General features: G+C 35.2%; 1 protein-coding gene across 4 annotated transcripts in view; it reads left to right on the top strand.

Annotated features, from left to right (window-relative positions):
• Positions 1–26,293, top strand: part of HERC3 (HECT and RLD domain containing E3 ubiquitin protein ligase 3) — a 107,834-nt gene that overhangs the window by 40,572 nt on the left and 40,969 nt on the right. Inside the window, exons 9-17 of one of the 4 annotated variants that reach the window (XM_027853346.1) lie at positions 1,093–1,169; positions 6,572–6,696; positions 7,256–7,315; positions 10,747–10,858; positions 16,375–16,564; positions 18,321–18,484; positions 20,468–20,581; positions 25,370–25,393; positions 25,495–25,584. In XM_027853346.1, coding sequence (XP_027709147.1) covers positions 1,093–1,169; positions 6,572–6,696; positions 7,256–7,315; positions 10,747–10,858; positions 16,375–16,564; positions 18,321–18,484; positions 20,468–20,581; positions 25,370–25,393; positions 25,495–25,584 — 956 coding nt within the window. Of the gene's footprint in view, positions 1–1,092; positions 1,170–1,757; positions 1,836–6,571; positions 6,697–7,252; positions 7,316–10,746; positions 10,859–16,374; positions 16,565–18,320; positions 18,485–20,467; positions 20,582–25,369; positions 25,394–25,494; positions 25,585–26,293 lie in introns of those variants that run through there. The other 3 variants (XM_027853345.1, XM_027853347.1, XM_027853348.1) reach the window with 3 other exon arrangements.

Genomic DNA, 26,293 nt, shown 5'->3' with positions numbered 1-26,293 from the left:
TCTAGGAGGAAATGGCTAAGAGTCACATGAGCTGGGCAGGTATAAATGGGCTGTGATCTGCATTATTGGGGGGGGGATCTTCCAAAACAGTGAGATCACAGATCCACTTAAGGGTAAGTAATTCTGTGCAAGTATTTTCTATTATCTTGCAAGAGGTAAATGGCACAATGTCCACTTAAAGGAAGGAAATACTTTAAAAAAATAAAAATACAGAAGAGTTAGAAAATAATGTATAAGCAGATTTAGAAATAGTTTCCTATCTTCCTTTCCTGCTGGAGTGTTCTCTCATTGTAGGATCTTACTTAAAGCACTAGACTTCTACGATATGAACACTGGTGATTTTAAAATGCAGTATTTCAAAACGATGGTGTAAGTGATCATGATTCTCTGATAGCAATTTAGGATGTTTGACTGTAACTTAAAGGGTGTATTGGAGTCTAACTTGTATATTGTATGACAGAAAGCTCCATGGAACATGCTGCCCCTGTATGTTGAATACTCTTGCCCTCCTGATGATACTATACATCATTTCCTATGTGGACATGTCCCTGTGAGTTGCCTGTGTGCTCTTGGGAGGGATTACTTTAGAATCCAGGTTAGGGATGAGTACAGAATTAGGATTAATAGTACAGTTCTGATGAGGTTGTAGGTAGAGGTGTTTGGAATAGATTTAGAGTTTGTAATAAGTATCTGAACCTAGTACATGCTCATTGAATGTGAATGGAAAGAGCCATGTACCACAGTCAGAAGATTGGTGTAGTTCTGACTCTTCCACAAACATCTTTGTGACATTAACCCTTTCTGGATTGAAGCTTTCCCCACTGTAAAATGAGGGAATTGAACTATGTAATTTTCAAGGATCCTTCTAAGTTCTAAAATTCTAGAATTAAGATTCGATTTCTTCCAAGTAAGACACTCAGGACACTCATTTTTTTGTAGTAAATGCTCAGTTGATTTTGAATTAATGCTGTTGACTCCAAAGGAGAAATAAAAGTTGGGTTTTTATTGATTTTAGTGCTTTATGTTAAAAGGCAAATTCTGGAAAGTCTTCAGATATTCAAGGAGGTGATGTGTTTGCTATTTCTTTAACAGATTCCTTTAAATATCACATTGTTAAACATATCTTCTCAGGAGGAGACCAAACTTTTGTACTTTGCTCCAAATACGAGGTAAATTTTTTATTGACTACTATCATTTGGGGGAGGGATTAGTAGTATGGTTATTTTATGAGCTGATATTTCTTTCACAGATGATTCCATAAGCAAATGATGTTACTTTTTGTATCTAACAGTATGTCAAGTTAGTCTTATCCCATTAGAACAAACAAGTACAAGAAAAGTATCACTGACTTTGTAAGTTAAGTTTTGAGTAAGGATTTTTTTTCTATTATTTCAGTTATTAATTACTAGAACAATACTTTGGCATTGTCTGAGTTCTGCTTTTCCCATTTCTAGTTAAGTAATTTGAAATGCTACATAGATGCAAATTTATATTGTTTCTTGTTTAACATGGATTAGCATAGTTATTATTTTGTGACATCCATAGATTTCAAAGAGAGGCCTGGCAGAGAGGCACAGATGGGTAAAAGCTACAGATTGAGTAACTGCCAGTGCCCAGCCTCCTGGGATAATTTGGAACCTCTGCTGCTCTCCCTGTCATAAGCCTAGTTTCATTGCAATCAGGTTCCATTAAGAAATAATACAGAAAGAAATGAAATCCCTACAGGCTAAAAAAAAATCACCATTTTTTTCTCTAAGGAAAACTTTATTCAGTTACCAAAGATCCTGGCCAGAACAATGTGAACCAATGTGAACCATTCTGTTCCTGCAATTCAAGTATGTAGAAAATAAGCTTGATGTTTATATTCCTCTTATAAACGTTCCACTTAGTCTATATACACATAATCTGTTCTCTGCAGTGATTAATCACTATTAATTGAAATTAATATTGATGAATTTCAAGTGTGACTTGAAAATGACAGAGTTGAGAAAATAGATGAGTGTTGTAGAAAAAATGTAGGATCAAATACAAATAACAAGAATGGCGAACATTAGGCAACATATGGTGAATCTGATGAAGAGAAATAGCATGTTAATAAGAAGGAAAAAGGTGCCCTATGTTAGAAAGGTTAGCTTCCTTTTCCTTTAAAAGAAAATTCTAGAAACATTTTGCAACTGTTAATATAGATATTCACCTAGACATGCTCGTACACTGTTTTGATCACTGAGTCTATGTTTAACTTTCTAATTAATCAAGGAGTTTACATTCTGTTGGAGAATAATTTTTATTATTCTTGGTACAAACTACAACAAAAAAAGAAATATTAACTTGTTAATAATGCTTGTGCTTGAGGTAGGTTTATGCTGAGTTTTGCTTTCTTGGTGCCCCACCTTTTTTGTGGGTGCTAAACATAATTGCTCTTTCCCCTCCTTTCTTCATCCCTTCCCTTTGACCCATCACGATTCAGCATTTAGGAAGTACTTGTTATAGATCACTCTGCTGGATATTTGTCTGAATCTCTCCTTTACTTATCTGATGTTTGACCTGTACCCTTCTTGTTGTATACATATCTTAGTACCCTTCCTCTGTTAGGCTGTAAGATCCTTCAAGCCAGGTCTTTGTTGCTTTTCATCTTTATAATTGCAGCACCTAGTATGGTGCCTTATATGTAATGGGAGTGTAATAAATGTTTGTTGAATTAGATTGGGGGAGATAGAAGATTTAGATATGATAACACCTTATCTTGATGGGTTTTAGTCTAGTAAACCTAATCACAATTTCCCTTGAAGATGGAGAGGGCAGGGAAGTGTATATAGTTTGTAACATAGAGAAAGGTTTGTTTAAGTCAAGTAATTGATTCTCCCCCACCTGCTGCTTCAGGTCCCTACTTACAGAATTACCAAGTGTTAGAGTTAGAAGGCACCATAGAGATTCTTTTATGCAAATTCCTCATTTTATAGATGAGGGAACCAAAAAGGTGAAGTGACTAGCCTTCCAGTCAGTCACTAAGAGTTGACTTGCCACATAGCCCAGGCTTTCTGGTGCAATTAAAAAAATGAAACACTCCCTTCTTTCAAAGAGCTGAGATTCTGTTGGAGGAGGCTTTGCAATACAAAGTAATTTTACAGAGGAGTCACGGCAGTAGGGACGATTGGAAAAGACCTCATGTAGGCTGTGGTGGAAGGGAGGGAGGAGAGTTGGGGGTTTGAGAATCTCAGGAAGAAGGGACAGCCTATGAAGATGGAAGATAGAAGTCACAGAACTAGTAAGGGGCAGAGTTAAGATTTCCGTCCAAATCTTCTGACTAAATATAGTATATTTCTTACTATAAACATGAATTAAAGTGATACACAATTGCAATCATATTTTCCCTAGTAGAAACCATTGTTGTTGGCCTTTACGCTATATCAGTTGCAGTAGGTACTAACGTGGTCCTGGATTTGTTTCATTCAAAGGCATCTGTCATGGCATTTGGGTGTAAAGTGAAGGATGAGGACACTCTGGTCATGACTATGTTTGCATTTAGGGCATACATCTTTCTTCTGTTAGATAGCATTTTAAAATTGTATGTTGAATGGCAGGTGTGAGCAGGGTTTCTGTAGAGGCAATATAGATAGTGAAATCTTGTATTGGTTTTAATCCTATCATCTATGTATGTATGTAAACACACTTTTGGTTATTAATTTCTTATATGTAAGTAATTGTGACAGTTTTATGTTCTCAACTAGGAATACCTGACCATTTCAATAAAATAGTTTACCATGAAACAGATGATAGGAAAGCTACGTAGTTTCTTGTTAATTTAGGTTAGAAAAGTTAGGTAAGACCTTTTTTTTGCCATATGATAGTAAGCATTCTATTCTCAACCATGAGAAATGAGAAAAGTGAGAAATTCAACTTCAGATGTACTTGTATATATCTATTATAAAAGCAACATTGACTGTATGAATTGATAGTGGAAGAATACTTTAATGTTTCTTTTTTCACATTCCATTTTACTTGGGTCATACCTTCTCTAAAATCAAATTCCACTGCAGCATTATGATATGGAGATGACCTTGAATTCTCAAAGGCCCATGAATTCTAGCAGGTCCTACACATTTGGAAAGGCCTTGAGGATAGGCCTACTGTGAAATGACTGTATGTCTATGGTTATTCCTGGCTAAGTGAAGAGAAGCTTAAAGGGAAAAGGACCTATTTGTACAAAAATATTTATAGCAGCTCTTTTTGTGATGGCTAAGAATTGGAAATTGAGGGGATTCCCATCAATTAGGGAATGGCTAAATAAGCCATGGTATATGATTGTAATGGAATATTATTGTGCTATAAGAAATGACAAGCAGGATGATTTTTTTCTGAAATCTGGAAAGACTTACATGAGCTGATGCATAGTGAAGTGAACAGAACCAGGAGAATGTTGTACACAGTAACAATATTGTTTGATGAAGAACTGAATAACTTAGCTATTCTCAGTAATACAGTGATCCATCTCAGAGGACAAATGAGGAAACATACTATCCGCCTCCAAAGAAAGAACTGATATTGTTTCAGTACAGACTGAAGCATGCCATTTTTCACTTTCATTTTTTCTTTTATTTGCATCTTCTTGTACAAAATAACTAATATGGAAATGTTTTACATAATTGCACATGTATAACCTATATCTGATTGCTTACTGTCTCAGGGATGGGGGAGGGAAGGGAAGAAGAGAGAGATAGAATTTGGAACTCAAGACTTTAAATAAAAATATTTAAAAAAATTTTTAAAAAAAGCATGGAGAGGCTTATCATCAAGTTGACTTTGGAGTGATGAACTTTTCAACCATAGAAATTCTGAAAGATTTCTAAGCTGTGGAGAGGACTATGATCTATATCAGTGGAGGAAGTGCCTACGCCAGTGAAATCTCTTATGTTGAATAGGTGGTGTTTTACATTTTGCTTATAGAGCTATGGAATATGTAGTTAAAATTCAATAAAATTTTATGCATGACATTGTGTTCAAGGTGCTGGGAATGCAAGAAGCTTGAAATCTAATAGTAAGAATAAGACATGTACATAAATAGATGTAATACAAAACATAATGGGAGAAGTACAAAGGAGAGATCAAGGGAAAGAGAAATTGGAGATGGGGGGGAAATCACCTTAATTAGGATAAACAGGGAAATCTTCAAATAAATGTTGTCTCCTGAATTGAGCATTAAATAAAGGAAGGCATTTCAGAAAGCACAGATCTGGGAAAGATCTGTTCCAGGTATAATGGGGTATGAACAAAGGAACAGAGATGGGAGAAAGCAGAACAAGGATGGAGACTGAGTAGTCTGGCTTGGCTGGAAAGAAGAATACATAAAATGAGGTTGCAGTGATAGAGCAGGTGGAGTAGGAAAGGCAAAGAAGAAGTTTGTACTTTACATGGTAGGGAGTGGGGAGCAATGGAATTTTTGAACAGCAGGTTGATCAATGACAGTGCATTGGAAAGAGTCCTCAGACAATGGCATGAGAGATGGGTTGGAGAAGGGGCAGTCTAGACATAGGAAAACTTGTTCGGAGGCTGTTATAATAGTTCAGGAAAGAGATGAAGAGGACTTGACCTGGGGTGGTTGGATTAGGAATGGACTGGTGGGGACAAATGCAAGAGATAGTATATTGGTTAATTAACAGGGCTTTGTACCTCATTAGTTATTGGAGCTAAGAGTCAAAGAGGAGACCACAAAATCCTACCAAGAAACAAAAAACCACAAAAGACTAATTCTAGGTATTTTGTTAGGATAGTGGTACTGCCGCTTATGATAGATAATCCCTTGGAGAGAGACAGACAGGCTTTGGGGGAAGGTGATTAGTTCAGTTTGGGATGTTTTTGAGGAGGCAACCCAAGTAAATGTATCTCCCAAGTTTTTGGAAATAGGTGTCTGTAGCTGTAAGACGAAGCAGGACTGGATTTAAAGATTTAGAAAATATATGGATAGATGTGGGCGTGTTTGAGATAGTCAAGGAGAAGGGAAGAAGGTGGCCCTCGGGTACATTCATATTTAAACAATGTAGGAGAAGGGTGACCAGTCAGAGAGAAAGCCAGGTGTTGACTGACAGTGTCCAAAGCTCCAGAGAAGTCAAGGAGTTTGAGATTTGTTGGACAAGGAAGAGACAAATAAATTAGGAAATGATCTGCCTTTTGACTTTTATTAATTTCCCTGAATAGGGAAAACATAGCATCTGGCATTGTTTGGTATTTTGAAAAATATTACTCATATACTCTCTGCATCCCCTTCTCCCTTGTTGAACCCAGTTTCTTGTAGCAAACTCATCTCTGAATGGTTGAGATTAACGGTTTGTGTCCACGGAATCCACAAGTTTTCTTTCTTATTATGTAGTGACTTCCTTTATTTTGGTGGAAGGAGGGACAATCACAATTACTGAAATAGTCAGGGACGTAAAGGAGAATCCCTGATTGTGTCAGTAAAGCAAAGGGGATGGAAAAATGTGAGTGTGCTAAATGCAAATGACAGAAGAAAGAGGGAGAAAGAAAAAGAACGCAAAAATATAATGTGTCATTTCTTGTTATCTTATATGTATTACAGAATTCCTCGCCTGCAGATGACTTCAGGATTATGAATCAAGCACAATATACCAGTTTAATAAATGATGAAACTATAGCTATTTGGAGACAAAAACTATCAGAGCATAGCAACTCCAATTCAATCAAGTACATGTTTCTATCTTTTCATTACTTTTTCAGAGCACATTTGTTATTTCCTTATTTAGTATTTATTTCAAGGTGATAAGAATGAGGAAATCTTACTTTTTAGGAAATGGTTTTTCACACTAATTTATTACCAAAATAGAAAGAATATTCTGGAGTCTTCCCCCTAAGTCATTTAACATTATTCAGTGCTGGCTGTCACCCATCCACTACTTGGCTGGCCCAATTACTTTTCACATGCTTCCCTTTATAATTACTTCTACTCCACAGTTGGTAATGTGGTATAGCCAACTTATACCCACTATATGTTTCTTCTCTGCCCTTTAGATCATAAGAAATTTGTGTTTTTTAGACTTTGTGGTGTTCCATGGTTCATGGTCATATAGCATCACCAAAATATCATTAGAATATTTATCTGTTAATTTTATGGATCTTTGAGCAGGTGAATGAAAACTGAAGCTGCTGAGAGGAAAAATATGAACTAAGTATCTATTACTGATCATTCATGTCCACAGAGTAGTTACAATAACTAACACCTTTTACTTTTTTTCACTTTAAGCAGTGGTGTTCTGCAGATATTGTCTTCAGCGGCCTGCTGGAATGGAAGTTTCCTTGAAAAGAAGTAAGATTTTTAGAGATTTGAAAAATGTATGTGAAGCACATAGTCCAGAAAAGGAATTAAGGTTAATTTATGGTGGGATTTGATGCTAAGTCAATAGAAAAGGGGATGATCTTGCACTACAGTTGGATTGCTCAATAATGTGATATAGAGACCATCTGAAAAGCGGTGCTGATTCAAGAAGGGCTAGCAAATATTGAGGGCTGCCTAATAGAATGATTTTTTAAAACTATTAGTATATTAGAACATCATAATTAAAAGTTTTTTTTAAAGGAGATTCTCAATTAAACACATCAGAGAGAAATAACTGCATGAAAAATATAATATTGATAGAATCACAGAATCTGCTAAGGGACCTCAGGCCATCTAGCCCAACACACGTGAACAAAAATTCCCTCTATATCCTACCCTAACTAGCAATCATGTCGCCTTTGCTGAAGATGAGGGAAAATATACTACCTTAAGAGGAACCCCTTTCTGCTTTTGGGTAACTCTGATCCTGAGGGAGTTTTTCCTAATATCAAACTTAAATTTGCATCTTTTTAACTTCTAAGCCATTATTCTACCTTCTAGGTGAAATAAGCACGTGTAAACCCTTTTCTAACATTTGAAGACAGATATCATTTCTTCCCCAAGTTTTATCTTCTCTGGGAGAAGCGTCCTCAGTTCATTTCTTATATCCTTAAATGTGAGATCTTCACTGTTCTGATTGTTCATATTCAGATGCTATCTAGCTTATCGATGTCCTACAAATCTGGTGTTCTTTCCACAGCATCACATTTCCTTCTTTGCCCAACAATCTGAAAATTAGAAAATTTTTACTTTTCAAAAATTAAAAGTATTCAAAAAAATTGAGTGTACCCTGGTTTAAAGCCACACAATGAGTTGATTAGCTTCATTATCGTAATCGAGTGTTGGGGAATGGTTTACACAAATAGCTGATCCAATTTGACAAGCTGATAAGCAAAATAATAAGATTGGATCAGCCATTTTGTCAATCATTGCTTGACTTGAAATTGATGGAATCATCTTGCTTCATACATCTAAGCTTGTGTTAGATTTTTATGGGGTCATTATATTTGGGTTTTTTGTTTTATTTTTACTTTATGGAATAAAACAAGCATTTCAATAATGTAGTACAGTAAAAAAGATGATTGTACATAAAACTGCAAATTTATTATGCATAACTTGCTATTCCTTTCAAATATACAACAAAATTATCATCTAAATTTTTTTTCCTTCCCTCCCTCCCCTGGCAATGGCTGCCATTAGACATAAGTATGAGTGTGTATATATATATATAAAATTGTTCTGTATTTTTATTTGTCAGTTCTTTCTCTGGATGCAGATAACCCCTTTCTCCGTATGTCCTTTAGAGTTAATTTGGGTATTTATATATTTGTAATACACAAAATAACTTATTCGTTCAAAGTGCTGATTATAGTTTGTAACTATATCCCTGGTTGTAGGACAGTATTGTACATGGAGTTCTGAATTCATCTAAGTATTACCTATGGAAGATGTTGCTCTTGACATAGAGCTTTCACTAAACTTGGAGTCGTCTGCAAAGTTGGCTCCAGTCTAACACTGGCAGAGTGTCACTTAACATGCTCCTTCAGTTGTCAGTGACCCATTGACAACAGCTGCTGTTAACAGAGGAACTAAGTGTGGAGTCAGAAAGACTTGAGTTCAAATCCAGCCTTAAACACTTACTAGCTGTGTGACCCAGGACAAGTCATTTAAACTGTCTGCCTCAGTTTCCTCATCTGTAAGATGGAGATAATAATAGCACCCATCTCTCAGGGCTGAGGAGAGGATCAAATGAATTGAGACGTGTAAAGAGTTTAGCTCAGTGCTTGGCATATAGTAAGTACTATATAAATATTAACTATTATTACAAATGTTAGCTACCATTAGCTATTTTATATGTGTGTATGTATATATATACATTCATATATACATCCAAATATAATGCATGAATTAAATTATATATATACACCTATCTCTATCTGCACATATATGCCTATATAGAACTATGTATGTACCACACCTTACACGTACACACACACGTATACATAGACCATTGTGAATGTTTTGAAAGTTTACTGAAGATCATGACATAATGAAACTATGCTGGAAAAGGATAACTTGAGAAGTTAAAAGTTGCCCAGCTTCACTGACTTGTTGCCTGTTTAAGTTTTTCTTGCTGTGAATTGGGCAGTGTATCACTTAGACTGTAGTAAAGCATTAATCTAAAGCTAGGTTGTACTTTCTGTCTTTCTCAATTTTCTGTGAGAGTGAAGTAAGTAATGTGATAGTTCATCCCTTCCCTGGTGCTGGAAATTAATTTTAGTGTAAACAAATTCCCAGATCCTACTGTTGTAGAACAGTGGTCCTAAAACATAGTGGTTCACGAAATACTCTGTTAGTGAGAGAGATCTCACAGAACCTTTATGCAGTTGACTTTTGCTCCAATAAAACTCCTCCATGGACCAGGACTTTTTATTCAGTTCCACTCTTGGCTCTCTGGCTGACATTGTACCCTACAAAGTAGGTAGATGGCACAGTAGAGATAGCACCAAGCCTGGAGTCAGGAAGATCTGAGTTTAAATGTGGCTTCCTACGTTTACTAGCTGCGTGACCCTCAATTTCCTCAACTGTAAAATGAGAATAATAATAGCACTAATAATAGCACTTACCTCCCAGGGTTATTGTGAGGATCCAGTGAGATAATCTTTGTAAAGTGCTTAGCACAATGCTTGACATATAGTGGGCACCATATAAATGCTCATCCCCTTTCTCTCTCCCCCATCTGTAGTATGGGTTAAGGTTAGGTTGGGGCTGTTACATTAAAAATAGGAGAGAGGAAGTGGCAGCAGACTCTGCCTGGTGCTCTTTTTGGTTGGTAAGTGTCTAGCAGTAAATAAACACGGAGTAAACAACCTCTTCAGTTCTTTTCCTCCTCAAAGGCTTCCTTGATTTCCCATGTTGGTGCTGACATTCACCCTTGGGTCCCAAATAGTGCTTTGTTTTGTGACTCTTATGCACTTAACATGGAGGGCTTTATGAATTACAGAACTCTCTGTTGGCTTACCCTTCCGTTAGAATTGCCCCATAAGACAACAAGGGACAGGGGTTTTGTTTAATTTAGGTTATGTTGTTCCCCTTTGCTTAGTACAGAGCTAAACATGCAGCAGGCATTCATTATCTGTTGAGCAATGAAGGGAAATTTTATGTAGACATAAGCATATTGTAGCCTTTGGATTTTGGAAGAATGTTCTAGCCGTCTGGAGGACCTCTGTGTCTCTGGTAAAAAATGTTTTAATATTGCAACATTCCTAACACCATTCACAGTGTTTGTTTTTGGCCCTTTTCAGCATATGGTTTTCTTTCTTATATGTACATTTATGTGTATTCTTTTTGGTTCATTTTAGAATTGATGAGCATTTTAAAACTAGTCCCAAAATTCCAGGGATTGACCTGAATTCTACCAGAGTGTTGTTTGAGAAGCTAATGAACTCTCAGCACTCGATGCTTCTAGAACAGGTACGTCCTTTACATTTTGCAAGTGTTCTCTTTTTCAAGAAACAGTATTATGTATATTAAAAAATTAAGTTTATAAGGAGAAGCAGCATGGTGTAGAGGAGCCAGGTAGAGAGCTGGCCATGTAGCCAGAGAGGTCAGACTCATTCATACTGGCTTTGTGACCCTGGCTAAGTCTTTTAACTCTCAATGCTTCCAGGCATCTTTCTAAGATTATCAGTTGCAGAAGTTTCACATCTGCACTGGTAGAGAAAATTTCCCTACTGGGAGTTCCCTTTGCAAATGAAATCATAAATCATAAAAAGTGTGTGAAAGAAAAATGCAGCAAAAGGAAAGTGACAGTTTTGTATACTTAAAAATGTTTACTTTTGAAATTTAAGACTTTAGAAAGTCAATTTCATCTTTTAATTTCTCTCCTAATCTTTCTTTTCCAAAAATCTACCTCTCTGCAAATAGGAGTAGGATTTAGATCTGAGTTAACCATCTTCTTAAATAACAGCCTAGTGTAGTTTGTGGAGAAGGAAGGGTGAAATTGGATACAGTGTCATTTACAAATGTGTTTACATTTATTTAAAATGAAATAAATACTTGTTACAGTGTTTTCAGGTTGGGAAAGCACAAAAGCCTTATGGTATTTGTAATCTGGTACTATGAAACCTTTTATGGCCTCATGAAAAATCAATGTTGTTTTTTTTTTTAATCTTGATTTTCAGCATGTTATAGTTTTGGAATTGTTAAAAGATTTTAAAGCTGCTAGTTTTGGTAATTATTCCAGTAATTGTGTTAATGCTTTTATAATTATGTATTCTCTAGATTTTGTTTACTTATGTATATCTATATAAAACAGATATTTTTAAGCCCTTTAAGATAGGGACACATCTTTTTTTTTTTTTTTGCATTAATGATGGTAGCTGATAGGTATAAAAATTTCTTTGCAAAACTTATTTAATGTATTCATTTGAGCCCCACAGTAATAATGCCCTGGTAGTATAGTACTGACACTTTGTAGTTGCATTTCCTTTTATACTTTATGAAGTACTTCCAGACTATTTTCTCATTTGAATTTCTTAACCTTTTAAGGTAGGTAGCATAGATATTATCCCTGTTTTACAAGAGGAAACTAGAGCTCAGGTGAGGTTGAGGGATTTTCCCAATAATAATGAAGTAATAATGATTAATGAAATTATAATGAATTATGAATAATAATAATAAATTTATTTCCCAATAAATAGTGAAGGAAAGATGCAGACCCATATAATTTGACTCTGTCTTGGCTCAGTCACTTCTTTTTCAGCCAGCTTCCATTTCTCTAGGCCTTTGGCTTTTATCTCTTTCTTCTATTGTATTTGAATACCTTCTTCTCTTATAATTTGGAACCATATCAACCTCCTCTCCCTGATTTTTTTGCTTTGCTTCTTTCCATCCTTTTGTCCTTTAATTTAGGGATCTGTGTTTTCGTTTTCCTTTTATTCCATTTCTCTTTTCCCTACCCAAGCTTTTCTTCTAGTTTCTCTTTTCTTTTTTTGGGCACTTTTCTCCTTTTCGTGAGGAAAATAGAAATCAAGAACATACTTAGCAAGAAAAGGAGAAAACTGAAAGCACGGACAGTTCAATGAAGAGCTTAAAAGGAAATGATAGCGAGGTGGCTTCTTTTAGTCAAGATATTCCATATGTTTGACTTATTAATGAATGCTTAAAAGTCTACTTTTTAAAAAATAAGGTTAAGTGATATCCCCATTTTCCTTTTTTTATTAATTAATTTATTTTTAGTTTTCAACATTCACTTCCATAAGCTTTTGAGTTTTAAATTTTCTCTCCCTCCCTTCCCTCCCCCTCCCCAAGATGGTGTGCAATCTGATATAGGCTCTATATATACATTCTTATTAAACATATTTTCACATTAGTCAGGAAGAATTAGAATAAATGGAAGGAACCATGAGAAAGAAGAAACAAAACAAAAAGAAAAGAGAGAGAGCAAATAGTATGCTTCGATCTCCATTCACACTCCATAGTTCTTTCTCTGGATGTGGATAACATTTTCCATCATCAGTCTTTTAGAGTTGTCTTAGATCTTTGCATTACTGAGAAGAGCTAAGTCTATCAAAGTCAGTCATCACACAATGTGGCTGTTACTATGTACAGTATTCTCCTGGCTCTGCTCACGTCACTCAGCATCCCCATTTTTCATATGGAAAAAAAGTGAGGGACAAAGAATTAGTTAATGTCACAATTAATTAATGTTGTTAGCCTGTCACTGTTGAAGCTAGAGTTTGACCCTCACTCCGGAGCGCTTTGTAGGACTTGAATTTCAATCCAATTTCTTTGTATGCAGTGGTCTTTTTTCCCACCTTGTTATCTAATATATGCTAGATTGTATTCTCTCTTCAGGTTTGATCGTAATTCCAATAGAAGGTGTTCTATTCAGGCGTCATTTGCTGCACATTAGCAGGGGGTGAAAACTGTTAAGGATGAAGGGTGGGTGTACTGTTTGTTCATCATGTCCTCATAAAGGGAAGTCCTAATTTTAACCTAGTAAGCCCTGTGCTGGTAGCTCTCATTTCCATCTTTCTCCCTCACCCCGTATCTTCCATAGTAAATGCTGTAAACTCCACCAATGCTTTAACTATGATCTTCAGATTATCTTTTCCTCAAACTGTGTCTTAAGGGTTGTGGTACTTGTAGTTACTACCCAAAACAACCCAAGAACACATTATTTAAATGATTAATACCTGGCTTCACAGGACAGATAGTTTCCTCTCAGTGGTCACAGTTGCAGCATCTTTCAAATGTACCTGATTGATCTTAGATCATAAACTATGGAATTGTAGAACTTTAAGGCAGTCTTAAAGATAATCATAATCATATTTAGGAATTTTCCTCACAGTTGCTCTCAAGAAGCATGTGTTATCAGTAAGACCATATGCACACATATGTGTACAAATGTATAGTAGGTAAATGTAAGGTAAATTTTGGGGAAGAGGGTTCTAGCTGCTGGAGTGATCAAGGATTTATATCAGAGGTGGCTGTTGAACAGTAAATGCAAAAACATTGTTTTGGTTTTGTGGAAGAGGCAATTGAATCTCAGAGGAAGCAAATAACTTATATTAGGTCAAAGAAGTTGGGTAATGAGTAGATAATGTGTATATTTTAAGACTGTATCTTTCAGCAGGTAGGTGGCACAGAGGTTAGAGTAACCAGCCCTGGTTCAGATGGACCTGAGTTCAAATCTGGCCTCAGGCACTTAGTCGCTGTATGACCCTGGGCAAGTCACTTAAGCCTGATTGTCTAAAAAGAAAAAAAGACTGTCTCCAAACCTTGACCTGGATCTAAGTATGGGGGCTAATCATGAGTCTGATCCGACTCTGTTCAGCATGATATCTTTGACTTCTTCTATTTCTGATCTGCATGTGTTTGACCCTTCTTAGGTGATCTTATGGCCCTCTGTTCTTAGGGGCTAATGATAATAATGTCGAACTTAGTGTGGGCAATTGATTGACTTTAGCTCTACTGTAGCTCAGAACTGGCAAGTGTAAGATATTTGTCAGCCTCAGTCTTTCCTACAGCAGAGATTATAGGCTTTCACTTCCTTTGTTCTGATACTATATGCTTAAATACGAAGAAATCGTGAACTTGATGTGTTTTGAAAGAGCTTGAATGGGAAATTTTTTAATATTTATATTAACAACAGTGACCCATGGGGAAATTAGAATGATAACTGATTACAGAGATGGGGAAGTAAACACAGGTGGCAATCAGGAATCTTTCAGTGAATTTGGCAAATAGCAGTTTTGTGAATTAGGCCCCATTGATGGACCGTTTTATGAGCTACTGTAAATTTTACTGTATTTAATAGTTTTACCTCTGTAAACAAAAAATGTTTTGGAGTATGGAACATTTTGAAATTTGTAAGTATACAACTCAAACTCAGGGTTGTATCTCCTTTTGAAAAATAAAATTTTTATTGATATTTTCCCCCAACATCACTCACTCCCAAGTGATTCCTTCTCTCCCATCTTTTCCAAACCCTCAACTGTGACAAAGTACAGTTAAGCAAAACAAATAAACATCTTAATCATATGTAACAAAGATGCCTTATTCTGCACCTATATAGTATGACACCTCATTCTTAAGAGGAGAGGGACATGTTTCACCATCAGTCCTCAGAAATCAGGATTGGTCACTGAATTGATCAACATTCTGATGTTCAATGTGGTTTCTTTTAGATTATTGTTTAAATTCTTTTTTGGTTCAGCTTACTTGCCCTCTGCATTAATTCATATAAAACTTGACCAAATTTCCCTGAATTTTTCATATTCATTATTTCTTATGACACAGTAATATTCCATTACATTTATATACCAAAATTTGTTCAGCCATTCCCCAATTGATGGGCACCCTCTTTGTTTCAGGTTCTTTGCTACCACAAACAGTATTGCTGTAAGTATTTTTGTATCCATGGAACTTTCTTTCTTTTATCTCTGACCTCCTCACATTATGAGTCTAGCAGTGGGATCAAAGAGTATGAACTAGTGACTTTTCTAGTGTAATTTCAAATCGTTTTCTAGAAGGGTTGTACCAATTCATAATTGGTACATAATTAGCATTAGTACCACCTTCCCACTACTCTTCTAATAGTCATCATTTTTGTCTGTCATTATTGGCGATTTTTTAATAGGTATGAGTTGAAACCCAAGAGAATTTTTTTGTGTGTTTATTTGCTTTTTACTTCTTTGTTTAATGGTCCAGAATTTCAACAAATCAATGAGTTTGGTTATTTCAGCAACAGTGTAGCAGAGTCCTGATGACATAGCTAAGCAGAAGAATACTTTTCTTTTTCAACCAGACCTGTGATTTCATTGGTGAATGACATACACAGTCTGCCTTGTGTTGTCTTAGAGACTTGCTTGGGAACACTGAGACTCTAAGGTGACCTACCCAGGGTCACATAGTTCATGTCAGCAGTAGGAATAGGCCTGAACCCACATATTTCTGACTTGGAGCCTGGTTATCTATTCACTCCGCCATGTTGCCTCTCACTTGTGAAGGTAAAAGGTTATGTACAAAGTTCCCAACCTCTTCTCTCGAGTCCTTGCGGTACAGCGTGGCAACTTTTATTGTAATAAAAAACAGACTCCTCATGTAGAAGCAAGAAGGATTTTAATTACAGGAACATGCACAATTTCATTTTCTTTGTTTTAACATTCTGAGGTAAGGCTGTGGTTTTTTATTCCTTTGGTGGAGTCATTTTCCCTTTTTTTGTTGACTTCCTATGTTTTACTTTTGTAGCCATCATGTTTTCTTTTCATTTCATTTTTTCTCTGTTAGGATTAATTTCCTACAAAATGTGTTATTGAGGAACAAATGAAAGTGAGTATATCTGTACACTACAGACAATGCTAGAGAATTGTATTTGCTGTTGGAGACACGGATATCCCACATAAATATCGGGCAAGAATTAGACCTTTCTACATGTGCTTGAATTAATACTAGTCTTTCCCCCTACTTTTTTTTTTTTACAGATCTTGAAAAGCTTTGAAAGTTTCCTGATTCCCCAGTTGTCCAGTTCGCCACCAGATGTTGAAGCGATGAGAATCTATTTAATTCTTCCTGAATTCCCTCTCCTTCAGGATTCTAAATATTACATAACGTTAACCCTTCCCCTGGCAATGGCTATTCTACGTCTGGATGCAAACCCTAGTAAAGTCTTAGGTAAGTCCTGCAAAATACTTTAACTGCTACATTATTTTCTGCCTCCTATTTTACAGCATCATAAGATTTAAGAGACTTTAGAAAACATGTAGTTCTATACTCTTGTTTTGTCAGAAAAGAAAGTGAGGCCCAGAGATATTAAGTGACTTGACTGGAGTTGCACATGTAGTATCAGAGCGGGGATTCAAACCCAGATTCTCTGACCCCGAATGTAGTAATTTTTTTTTTTTGCATCAACACTTAAATTAGGCTGAGATTCAGAATCCATTTTTGGAGTATTTACTGTTCTTTAAAATCTCACCTTTTTATTCCCTCGCATAATTTATTTTAGCTATCGTTGAGGCATGCTTTGTTTAACATGTTCACTGACCCCCGAGTAAAATAATTTGATAATTCGTTTAGAAGCTGTTTGAAATAGTTAGCTTTGGATGAATGTTTCTTGATCGTGTAGTATTTACAAAATTTTGTTTTTCGTGAGCTGGTAGTAGCAAATAGTGTCTCAGATAGTTAAGTGCTGTCTAGATAGCTTTCTTTTTTCACCTACCTAATTTTAGGTAGAGGGGGTGATAAAGAAGCTCCCATGAAAGAAGGGATTGACCAAAATGGAGACTATGGCTACTTTGAGATGATACTCTTCCTTGGTTAAGCAGAGAGTGTCTCTCATAGGAACGGCATCTGAGATATTTTTAATAAAATGCAGAAAGTCTCTCTCCTTTTTCATTATTTCTTATAAGTGTTAATTACTTAACACTTAAATAGTTTTAAAGTGTCAATTACTGTATTAATTAAATGTTAATTAATTTTAAAGTGTTAATTATTCTGTTGCTTCTGTGATTCAGATGAGCTGTGATATTGCTGGAGTTCAGTCACTACATGAAAAGAAAAATATTATTAAGGATGGAGAGGGCAAAATATTATAACTCATTTTGCAGAAGGAATTACTAACAATAATGAAAACACTAGAAATATTGTAGTATATTTCTTTAAGAAACTTTTAAAAAAAAACTTCATTGCAGCCATTCTCATAAGCTTACAAACTGATTTTCTGGCCTTCTAAGTTGATCCATAGAAGGTGGTGGGGGGAGAGGAGAGTTGTGGTCAGGAGTTCAATCCTGTGCTAAAGTTGGATAAATAGAGTTTTTAAGCAAAACCTTGTTTTAGCAGGTTGTGGTGTCAATGGTTGAAAGTTGAAATAACAACCTTTCGATCTGGTTTTTGCCTTGTGAAAAGGCAAACAAGGATAAAAAGATTGACTTTGGAGGATCCTTTTTGGCATTTAGTTTTCTAAGAAAGAGCTGAAATAGTTTGGGGGTTAAGATGGTAGAGGAGGTAACAACTATAAAGAAAATTAACTCCCTTCTGCTGTGATCCTCCACACATCAGTTTTTGTAGAAAGCATCTGCTGTATGAGAAGATTGCTCTTGTTTTGGAGGGATCAAGTAGACAGTTCAAATATTTATATTAGTTTCTAAAATAGTTTATAGGAGAAACGGCATATGAAAATGCAAATAGTGCGGTTCTAAGGAGCTTATACTGCTAGTTTTCTACAAAGACGCTTTGTGATTAGTAAGTTGACCTCTAAAGGCTCTTCCAGCTCTAAAATTCTATGATTTTCGTGATTCTCTGAATTTAGTTTTGATTCAGTAACATTTTTTTTTTACTGGGGCAGCCTCTTCTAAACTCATGAGAGACATAAATACCTGATATTTAGTTATGGATTACATATTTAATTTTTTCCTTATTTTTTTCCTTAAAGATAACTGGTGGTGCCAGGTATGCCCAAGATATTTCTTGAAGCTAGTAGACCTTTATAAAAGTGCAGTAGTTTACCTCCTGAGTGGAAGAAAAACATTGTTGATTCCTGTTCTGTTTAGCAGTTATATAACAGCAGCACTCAAGCTATTGGAAAAACTGCATAAGGTAAATATGAAGTGGACCTGCCTTGTTAGAGAGTGAATGGGTGCTCTGCCATCACTGAGGTTGGGCTTTTCACTGAATGATAGTAAAGAGTGATAACAGCGCACACCACTGAATTATGAAACTGGTTTACGCAGGACAGTACCTTTAAAATGACCAAATGTGAAATCAAAGGGACCTTCTATGAAAGTGGATAGAGTACTTGTCTAGGAATGAAGCTAGACTTGGGTTAAAAATCCTATTTTTGATACACTGATTAGCTGGGTAACTAGTCACTTAACCTACCTCAGCCTCAATTTCCTCACCTATGAAATGGGAATAATAATAGTGTTACGTTTACCCAACAGCGTTGTTGTGAAGAGCGAATGAAGTAATAGTAACTAGTTATGTGTCACAAAGTTTGTGAAGCTCATGTTATCTCATTTGAGTCTTGCAGCATTCCTGTGAAGTAGGTCCTAATACAAATGAAGGGTTTTGGAAGCTTGTATCACAGTTTAAATGTCAGTAATTGTTATTGTTATTAGTATCTTATTCTCATCTTTTCAATGCTGTTGAGATAGAGAGTGTCCTGGAAAAGGTTGCTATCTTACTATTGTTTTGGAGTTAATGTTCTATGGACTATTGCACAGATGGAAAAAAATGACTGCATTTTGAAAATGAATAAAATTATCGGAATATAAGTTCATTTTCTGTAAGCCCACTAAAGATCTTTGGGACAATTCTAGTAGTAGACAGGATGGTGGTATATATCATGTGCTCTTAATCTCTTCTTTTAATCTCTCTGTTTTGAAAACTTTTCATTTCACATAATTGAGAAATTATGAATGTAGGTGTGGTAGGAGCTATTAAATATTGTTAGTAAATTTTTATGTATTAGATTATATCTTGGCAGTTAGAGGCAGTGGTTTTATCTGTGATAATTCTCTGGTTCTGATATAATTTGCTCAATTCCCAAACCTATTTTGGGGCCTGTATTTGAGGTAGAAAAATTTATTGTCTATTAGTTTACCAAAGACAGTGAGCTTCTGAGGCACAATTATGACCACACGGTTTTGTCCTTTTGGAATCTGGTGTTGGTTATTAAGTTTTTGCAGACTATGATGATATATTGCTCAGTTTTTATCACTTCCTTGTATAATCCTCATTGTTTGATAAATACAGGCTTCTTAAGAATGACCTATCCATAAGTTCTAGTGGAAATTACCTGTTCTTCATCATTTCTGTAATTGTTTTCTTCCCATTGGACTGTAAGCTCCTTCAGAACAGGGAATGTATTTTGCCTTTCTTTGTATTCCCAACATTTAGCACAGTGCCTGGCACATAGTAAGTGCTTAGTAAATGCTAATTGTCGAACTGCTCCATGTCTTTAAAGAGCTCTACGTGATTAAGCCATTTTGTTCTGTGCTTCTCTGTTGAAGTATTGTTGTCTGAGTTCATTGCCTATGGAAGGCCCTTTGATTCCACCTTTGGACCTTAGACAATTCATGGACTCTGTCTGGTGGTAAAGTAATTTTGGTTATATTCAACAAATCCAGTGGCATATGTCTGTCATCCAGCAGTGTGTTGGAGCCAGCTTGAACCAGCTCACAGAGCTGATTATTAAATGTTCAATGTGAGCATTTATATTTCAGAAATTGGTAAATGCTAAGGATCAGAGCCTGAGCTATTGCTTTAATTGTCTAGACTTAAGAAAGTGATGAAGAAAATATAAATAATGCAGATTAAACCTAAAAGTGTGTTGTGTGTTCATTTTTTTTTACTTACTGAAGATTTACCACACACTCCTGCTGCTATCAGTCTTTATTACTGGTCAGTGAAGGAATGTTTGTTCCGAAGTATTTCCATTGGCTGTCAACGTGTGCTGAGAAAGTTATTGATCATCTTCTTCCTTTTTGTTGTTGTTATGATTATTGTTAATAATAAAAGTTCTTTGATAGTGACAGAGTTATTATCCTTTGCATTTCTTCTTGTTCTTCTGTCTCCAAGGTAAACCAGAAAGTGAAACATGTGGAATATGACAAGTTTTACATACCTGAAATTTCCCATCTTGTGGACATTCAAGAAGACTATCTCATGTGGTTCTTGCATCAAGCGGGAATGGTAAGAATTTGTATAATATGTGTCTTATTAAAGCTGAGGCCTCCTCCAATCCTTGATTTGGTCCCTCTGTGTCATGTAGTCATTAAAGGATAAGGATTTTTCCTTGTATCCTGTCTTTGATTGTGATAAGATGCAATTCACATATCCCACTTGGACCTTTTCTGGATACTTCTTCCCTTTTTGGAAATTTAAAACCTCTGAAATATAAAAAAGCACATGAAATAGAGTTATTGCTGTAGTATGAATGAAAGTGTGATAGCCCTTCCTGTGTTAGAGAATTGCTAAGGGATTCAACTGGACAAATTTCACAGTGTACTTGCTTCATAGAAGCTTTCAGTCTGGTGCCAAGATTTCCCTGGGTTTTTTATTTGTTAGTTTGTTTTTGCTTTTAGCTTATGTGTGCTAAGATCACAGGAACACTTTGTAAGGGTAGTTTGACTTCTCCTGCATGGTTTAATCTGTTGTAATGTAAAGATTTCAGAGTAGGCTACCTCCTAAGTTTCCGGTCAGCCTCATGTTATGTTGATAAGATTCATTTTACTGCTTAAAATCATTTTACTTTATCCAATTTTTACTCAACTTTTTATGTAAAAAAAAACAATTAAAGAACTTGGCCTACAAAAAAAATAGGAAGAAAATATTGGTCAAAAAATGAATTGAAAATAAGGTACAGCCTGTTGTCCAGTTTACAAACTTATCTATTTTTATATCTAAAGAATCAATTCTGTTTTCTTAAATATTATGTGATTATATATTAAAATTAATATATCATGATATCTTTAATTTGAAACAAAATGAACTTGTGTAGGATTGTTTAAAAATTTTAAATCTAAAATCTTTTAAAATAATCTTATTTTTAAAACTATTTTATATGCTAATACCAGCTAATGTTGAGCCTTATAAAGCATAACATTTACATATATTATATATGTTTATTTTAATAGAAGGCAGTCATCATTGCTTAGTGTCAGGATCATACACAAGAATTCTGTCCTAAAAGGACCCTAAACATAGTTACAGGCACACAAAAACACAAGTAGTGGATATAAGCTATTCAGTAGGGCATTTCTAGAACGAGTCGGATTCTCATTGCGTGCACACAAAGAGGCATTTAGCACAAAAGAGAAGTGATTTACCTCCCCTGTACTGGTAATCTGTATCACACTAGAGAATCCCAGTTGAGACAATGATGCACTTAGCCTCAGTGTCTAATCAGAAGTAGAGGTAATAGATGGGGGAAATTGTGAGGTACATGGGTTTGAATTTCAACAGCTACCCAAACTCAAGAGGTGTTGGTATTTATCCCTTTGTCACATGGTGTGGAGCCAACCCTATGTTCTCAGAGGCTACATCAATGAAGTATAAGCTCTGGTAGATCTTTCCAAGATGGAAAGACTTAGAGTATGACCTCGCAGCAAATTCTATCATTCATGGACCAAGTTGGCTACCAGGTAATGAACTTTTGGTGACAATACCTTGTGAAAATCACCTATTAGGCTTTGCAGTCTATAGATGTAGAGTAGAGGGGGAGTACTGAGTTGGATACCTAGTTTCCCAGTGCTATTCCATTTCCTACAGTAAAGCTAAAAATAAGGTCCCATTATGTTCTCTAATTGCATATGCTTCACCATTTTGCATATGTCTATGTACAACTGCATTGGCAATTTGGGGGTATTTTACAAATGTCTCACTAACTTATTTACATTATATCCTGTTAATGTATGTTTTTTACTTGAGGAGCCCAACATTCACTGTACCCTACTGGCAGTAATAAGCAGTATAATTTTTTTGTATAAATTTACAGAAAAATATGATCACCCAAGAGACACATAAATATTAGAAGTAATATTATTTTTTAGTCACTGATAAAGTTTGTTGGAGCATTGGATTTAGCTTTCTGGAGTATGGTGGCTCAGTGTATAGTTGATGTGTTTTAGCCTTAAGCAGGTTTAATCCCAAATGGATCAAGGAGAGTGAAGAGGGTGAGGGCTTCTTAAACTTTTTCCACCCTTGACCCTTTCAGTGCTTCTTAAACTCTGGGTTGTGATCTCACCACAATTAATCTGGAGGAGATCTAAAGATTTTAGTAGACTGAAATTTCAATATGAATCAACATGGTAACATGGCAGTAAAGAAATAGGTTGTAAAAATTGTTCAAAATGCTCAAATCAGATGAGAAGTAATGAGGGACGGAACTCTGGTCTCAAGAGTAGGGACTGTTTTTTTTTTTTCTTTCTTTTATTTGTATCTCTAGCACTTAGCATAGTGTCTGACATATAGTAGGCACTTAATAAATACTTATTGACTTAAACATCACAGGCAACCATCCTCTTCTAGAATGATTACACCAAAGTTCAGTCCCTTACTCAAGAACCTTCACTGACTTCTATGAACTATACTACTCATTCAGAGCAATATAAATACAACTGCAAAACACTCCCTACTGAAATAAAGCAAAGCTTAAGTAATTGGAGAGATATTTATTGTTCATGGTGAGTTTGGCTTGATAGGACAATCTAGTGACTCATAATAAAATGAGACCCTTATAGTCCACCTGATGATCAACCGTAGGAGGTTATTTAGCAATAGCATAGAAAGGATGTACAACAAGGATACAACACTGGTTTACATAGAGGCAGGTCCTGCCATGTACATATAGTGGTATCAAACTCAAATAGAAACAGCATATTGAGTTAGAAAACTACAAAGTGACATTATCTCTGTTGTGGCGTATTTTTATTTATTTTGTTAAACATTTCATAATTACATATTTAATCTAGTTGGTGGCACTGTGACCAGAAGCAAGTGTAACACCTCTGCCTTTGATGACCAGGAAACTATGTTACTGGCTTCAGCACTAACCAGATCATGGGAATAGCCTTTTTTGCTCTATGGGGAATTGGGGATAGGGAACTAATCTGGTCTACACAGCAGGGAGTGTAGTAGAACTATCATAGTTGGGTTGGACCAGTATAATAAAAATGACTATATCACCTAAATTAATTTATAGATTTAGATTTGGTGCTATGCCAACAAAACTACCAAAAATAAGAAGAAATGGACAAAAATAAAAATACACTTTATTTGGGGGAACACAATATCTTGAATCTTGAGGGAAATAAAGGAGAAGCAAAAATGAAAGGGACTTTATATCACTTGGAGATTTCTTCAAGTATATTAAAATGTATTCTTAATAAATACTATTTGGTAGTGGTTAAAAATGGAAAATAAGTCATTGGAGTAGGTTAGACAAGAGTGATCTAGAAGCAAACAAACACAAAAAGCCAATAGATTATACTACTAGGGGAAGGGCTTTCATTTTAATAACAATTGCTGGGAAAACTGGAAAATGGTTTGATGGAGAGTTGTCTTAGACCAGAATTTATGTTATATTTTATGAAAAGTTCCAAATGAATAAGTGATTTAAATATGAATAGTCACATCCTAAAAATCTTAAAGAAGGCCAGAAGGAGGCACATTTCAGAACTATAGTTAAAGGGAGATTTCATAACCACATAGGGAATAGAAGTGATTAAAAGAAGCAAAATAAATGTAACTTGAATAAGAAAAGAAACTGTTGATTGGCAGTGTTGGAAGTGAGGTGTATGAATGCAACTTTACATCAAATATCCTGAAAAAAAAAGTCAGCTATCCAAAGAAACATACACATGTACATGTGAACATATGTATGTAATACACACAATATACACATGTATGTAATACACATATAATACATACATGTAGATATATGTAACTAATACATACATAACACATACATATGCCCAAGAGCCATTTTTCAAAGATAAATGGTCAAAGGATATCAACAAATGGCTTTCGATTTGGTAAACATATGTAACCTATATCAAATTGCTTGCCTTCTCAATGTGGGGGGAGAAGGGGAGAGGGTACAGGAGAGAATTTGGAACCCAAAATTTTACAAAAACAGATGTTAAAATTGTTTTTACATGTAATTGGGGAAAAAGAAAATTTTAAAAATGTATATTTTTCAAAAGAATTGCTAAATTAAAAATGCAGTGACTTTCAAATACAAATGGATTTCAAAAGAATTGCTAAATGAAAGAAATGCAAATTTAAGCAAATCTAGTTTTCGTTTATATCTATCAAATTAACAAAAATGATAAAAGCTGGAAGTAGTGTTAGAGGGACTATGAAAAGAAAGGCACATTAATGTACTCTGGTGAAGCAGTGAGTTAGACCCAACCATTCTGAAAAACAATTTGGAATTTTCTAAGGAAAGTTATTGACCTGCTTGTTTATGGCCCTTCTTGACCCAGCATATACCCTAAAGAAAGTCAAAGATGTGTGAAAAGTTCTTAAATATACCAAAATATTTATAGCCATATTTTTTTTGATAGCAAAAAACTGGGAAAATGGATATTTATTGATTAGAGAATGGCAGAATCAATTGTGATATGTGAATGTAATGAAATATTATTGTACCATAAGAAATGAGTATGAAGAATTTAGGGAAATGTGGGAAAACTAATATGAATTGATACAGAACAGAGAAAGTAGAACCCGAACAGTACACATAGTGAAGACAGTAATGTAATTCCTGTGATCTTCCTTTAGACAGCTTCATGACACCTGTCTCCTCAATCAGAAATTCAGACAATCCTTCTGATGAATTATTTACATGACCAAATATGCAGTTTGACTAAATGAATAACATTTGTATGTATATGACATTGATGACATTCTTGGGTGGGGGAATGCTGGGTTTGGAAAACAAGAACGATATTTTATTTGTTATTTTTCTTTCCACAGAAAGTTAGACCATCTATAATGCAGGTACATAATCCTTCTTTTTTCCCCCTTTGCTTCTTGCCTTTTTGACATAGTACTTTGCATTATCCTTTAAATATTGCTAATAATAATGTGTTTCATTCCAGGATGCTGTGACTCTCTGTTCTTATCCATTTGTCTTTGATGCTCAAGCTAAGACCAAAATGTTACAGACAGATGCTGAACTGCAGATGCAGGTATCATTTCTAAAAATATCCTTCTTGCACCATAGAATTCCATTGTAATTTTTGCATAATAGTAGAAAATATTAGGGGCTGAATTCGATCATAGCATTAAGCAATCATCCAAATTACTCTTTTATGCTAGAGTTTTATTTTGAATATTATAACATGTAATTCTTAGATTGAGGCTTGGAAATCTTCATTTGTTCAAAGAAGTGCTAAATTATAGGTACTTTTATAATAGTTGTACTTGCAAACACAACACAGTTAAATCATTTGATTTAACACTGACAAAAGTGTTCAAATTCCTATCCTTTCTTTATATTATCATATTGATACTATGGGTGTTTTCATAGTGGAGGTTGCATGATACCGATACAGGACTGATAGATTTTAATTTGAGTTAGAGTGAATTATATTTTTCAAAGAACAAAAACTGCTATGTGGATAGATTTCTATTTACTTTGAAACTTTTTTGTTGATGTTGATAATCCTGAAGGTGTGTTATTCTAGACTTAATGATTAGTTCTAATCACTTTATCTCAAATTAGTTTAGAGACCATGTTTTTCAGTAAGTAGTTTTAGTTGTTCAACATAACTCCCAAACTAAAACAATTCTTGTTTATTGTACTTAGGTGAGAAACCGCTATAACAATTATAAGAAAAAGCCAAACCAAGCACTTATAACACCATTAAGGTCTTCATATCTCTGCTTTTAGGTATT

The sequence above is a fragment of the Vombatus ursinus genome, unplaced genomic scaffold (genome assembly GCF_900497805.2).
Source record: "Vombatus ursinus unplaced genomic scaffold, bare-nosed wombat genome assembly UNPS02009975.1, whole genome shotgun sequence".
NCBI lineage: Eukaryota > Metazoa > Chordata > Mammalia > Diprotodontia > Vombatidae > Vombatus > Vombatus ursinus.
The sequence above is the reverse complement of the archived record's forward strand: the minus strand, read 5'-3'. Positions and strand labels throughout refer to the sequence as shown.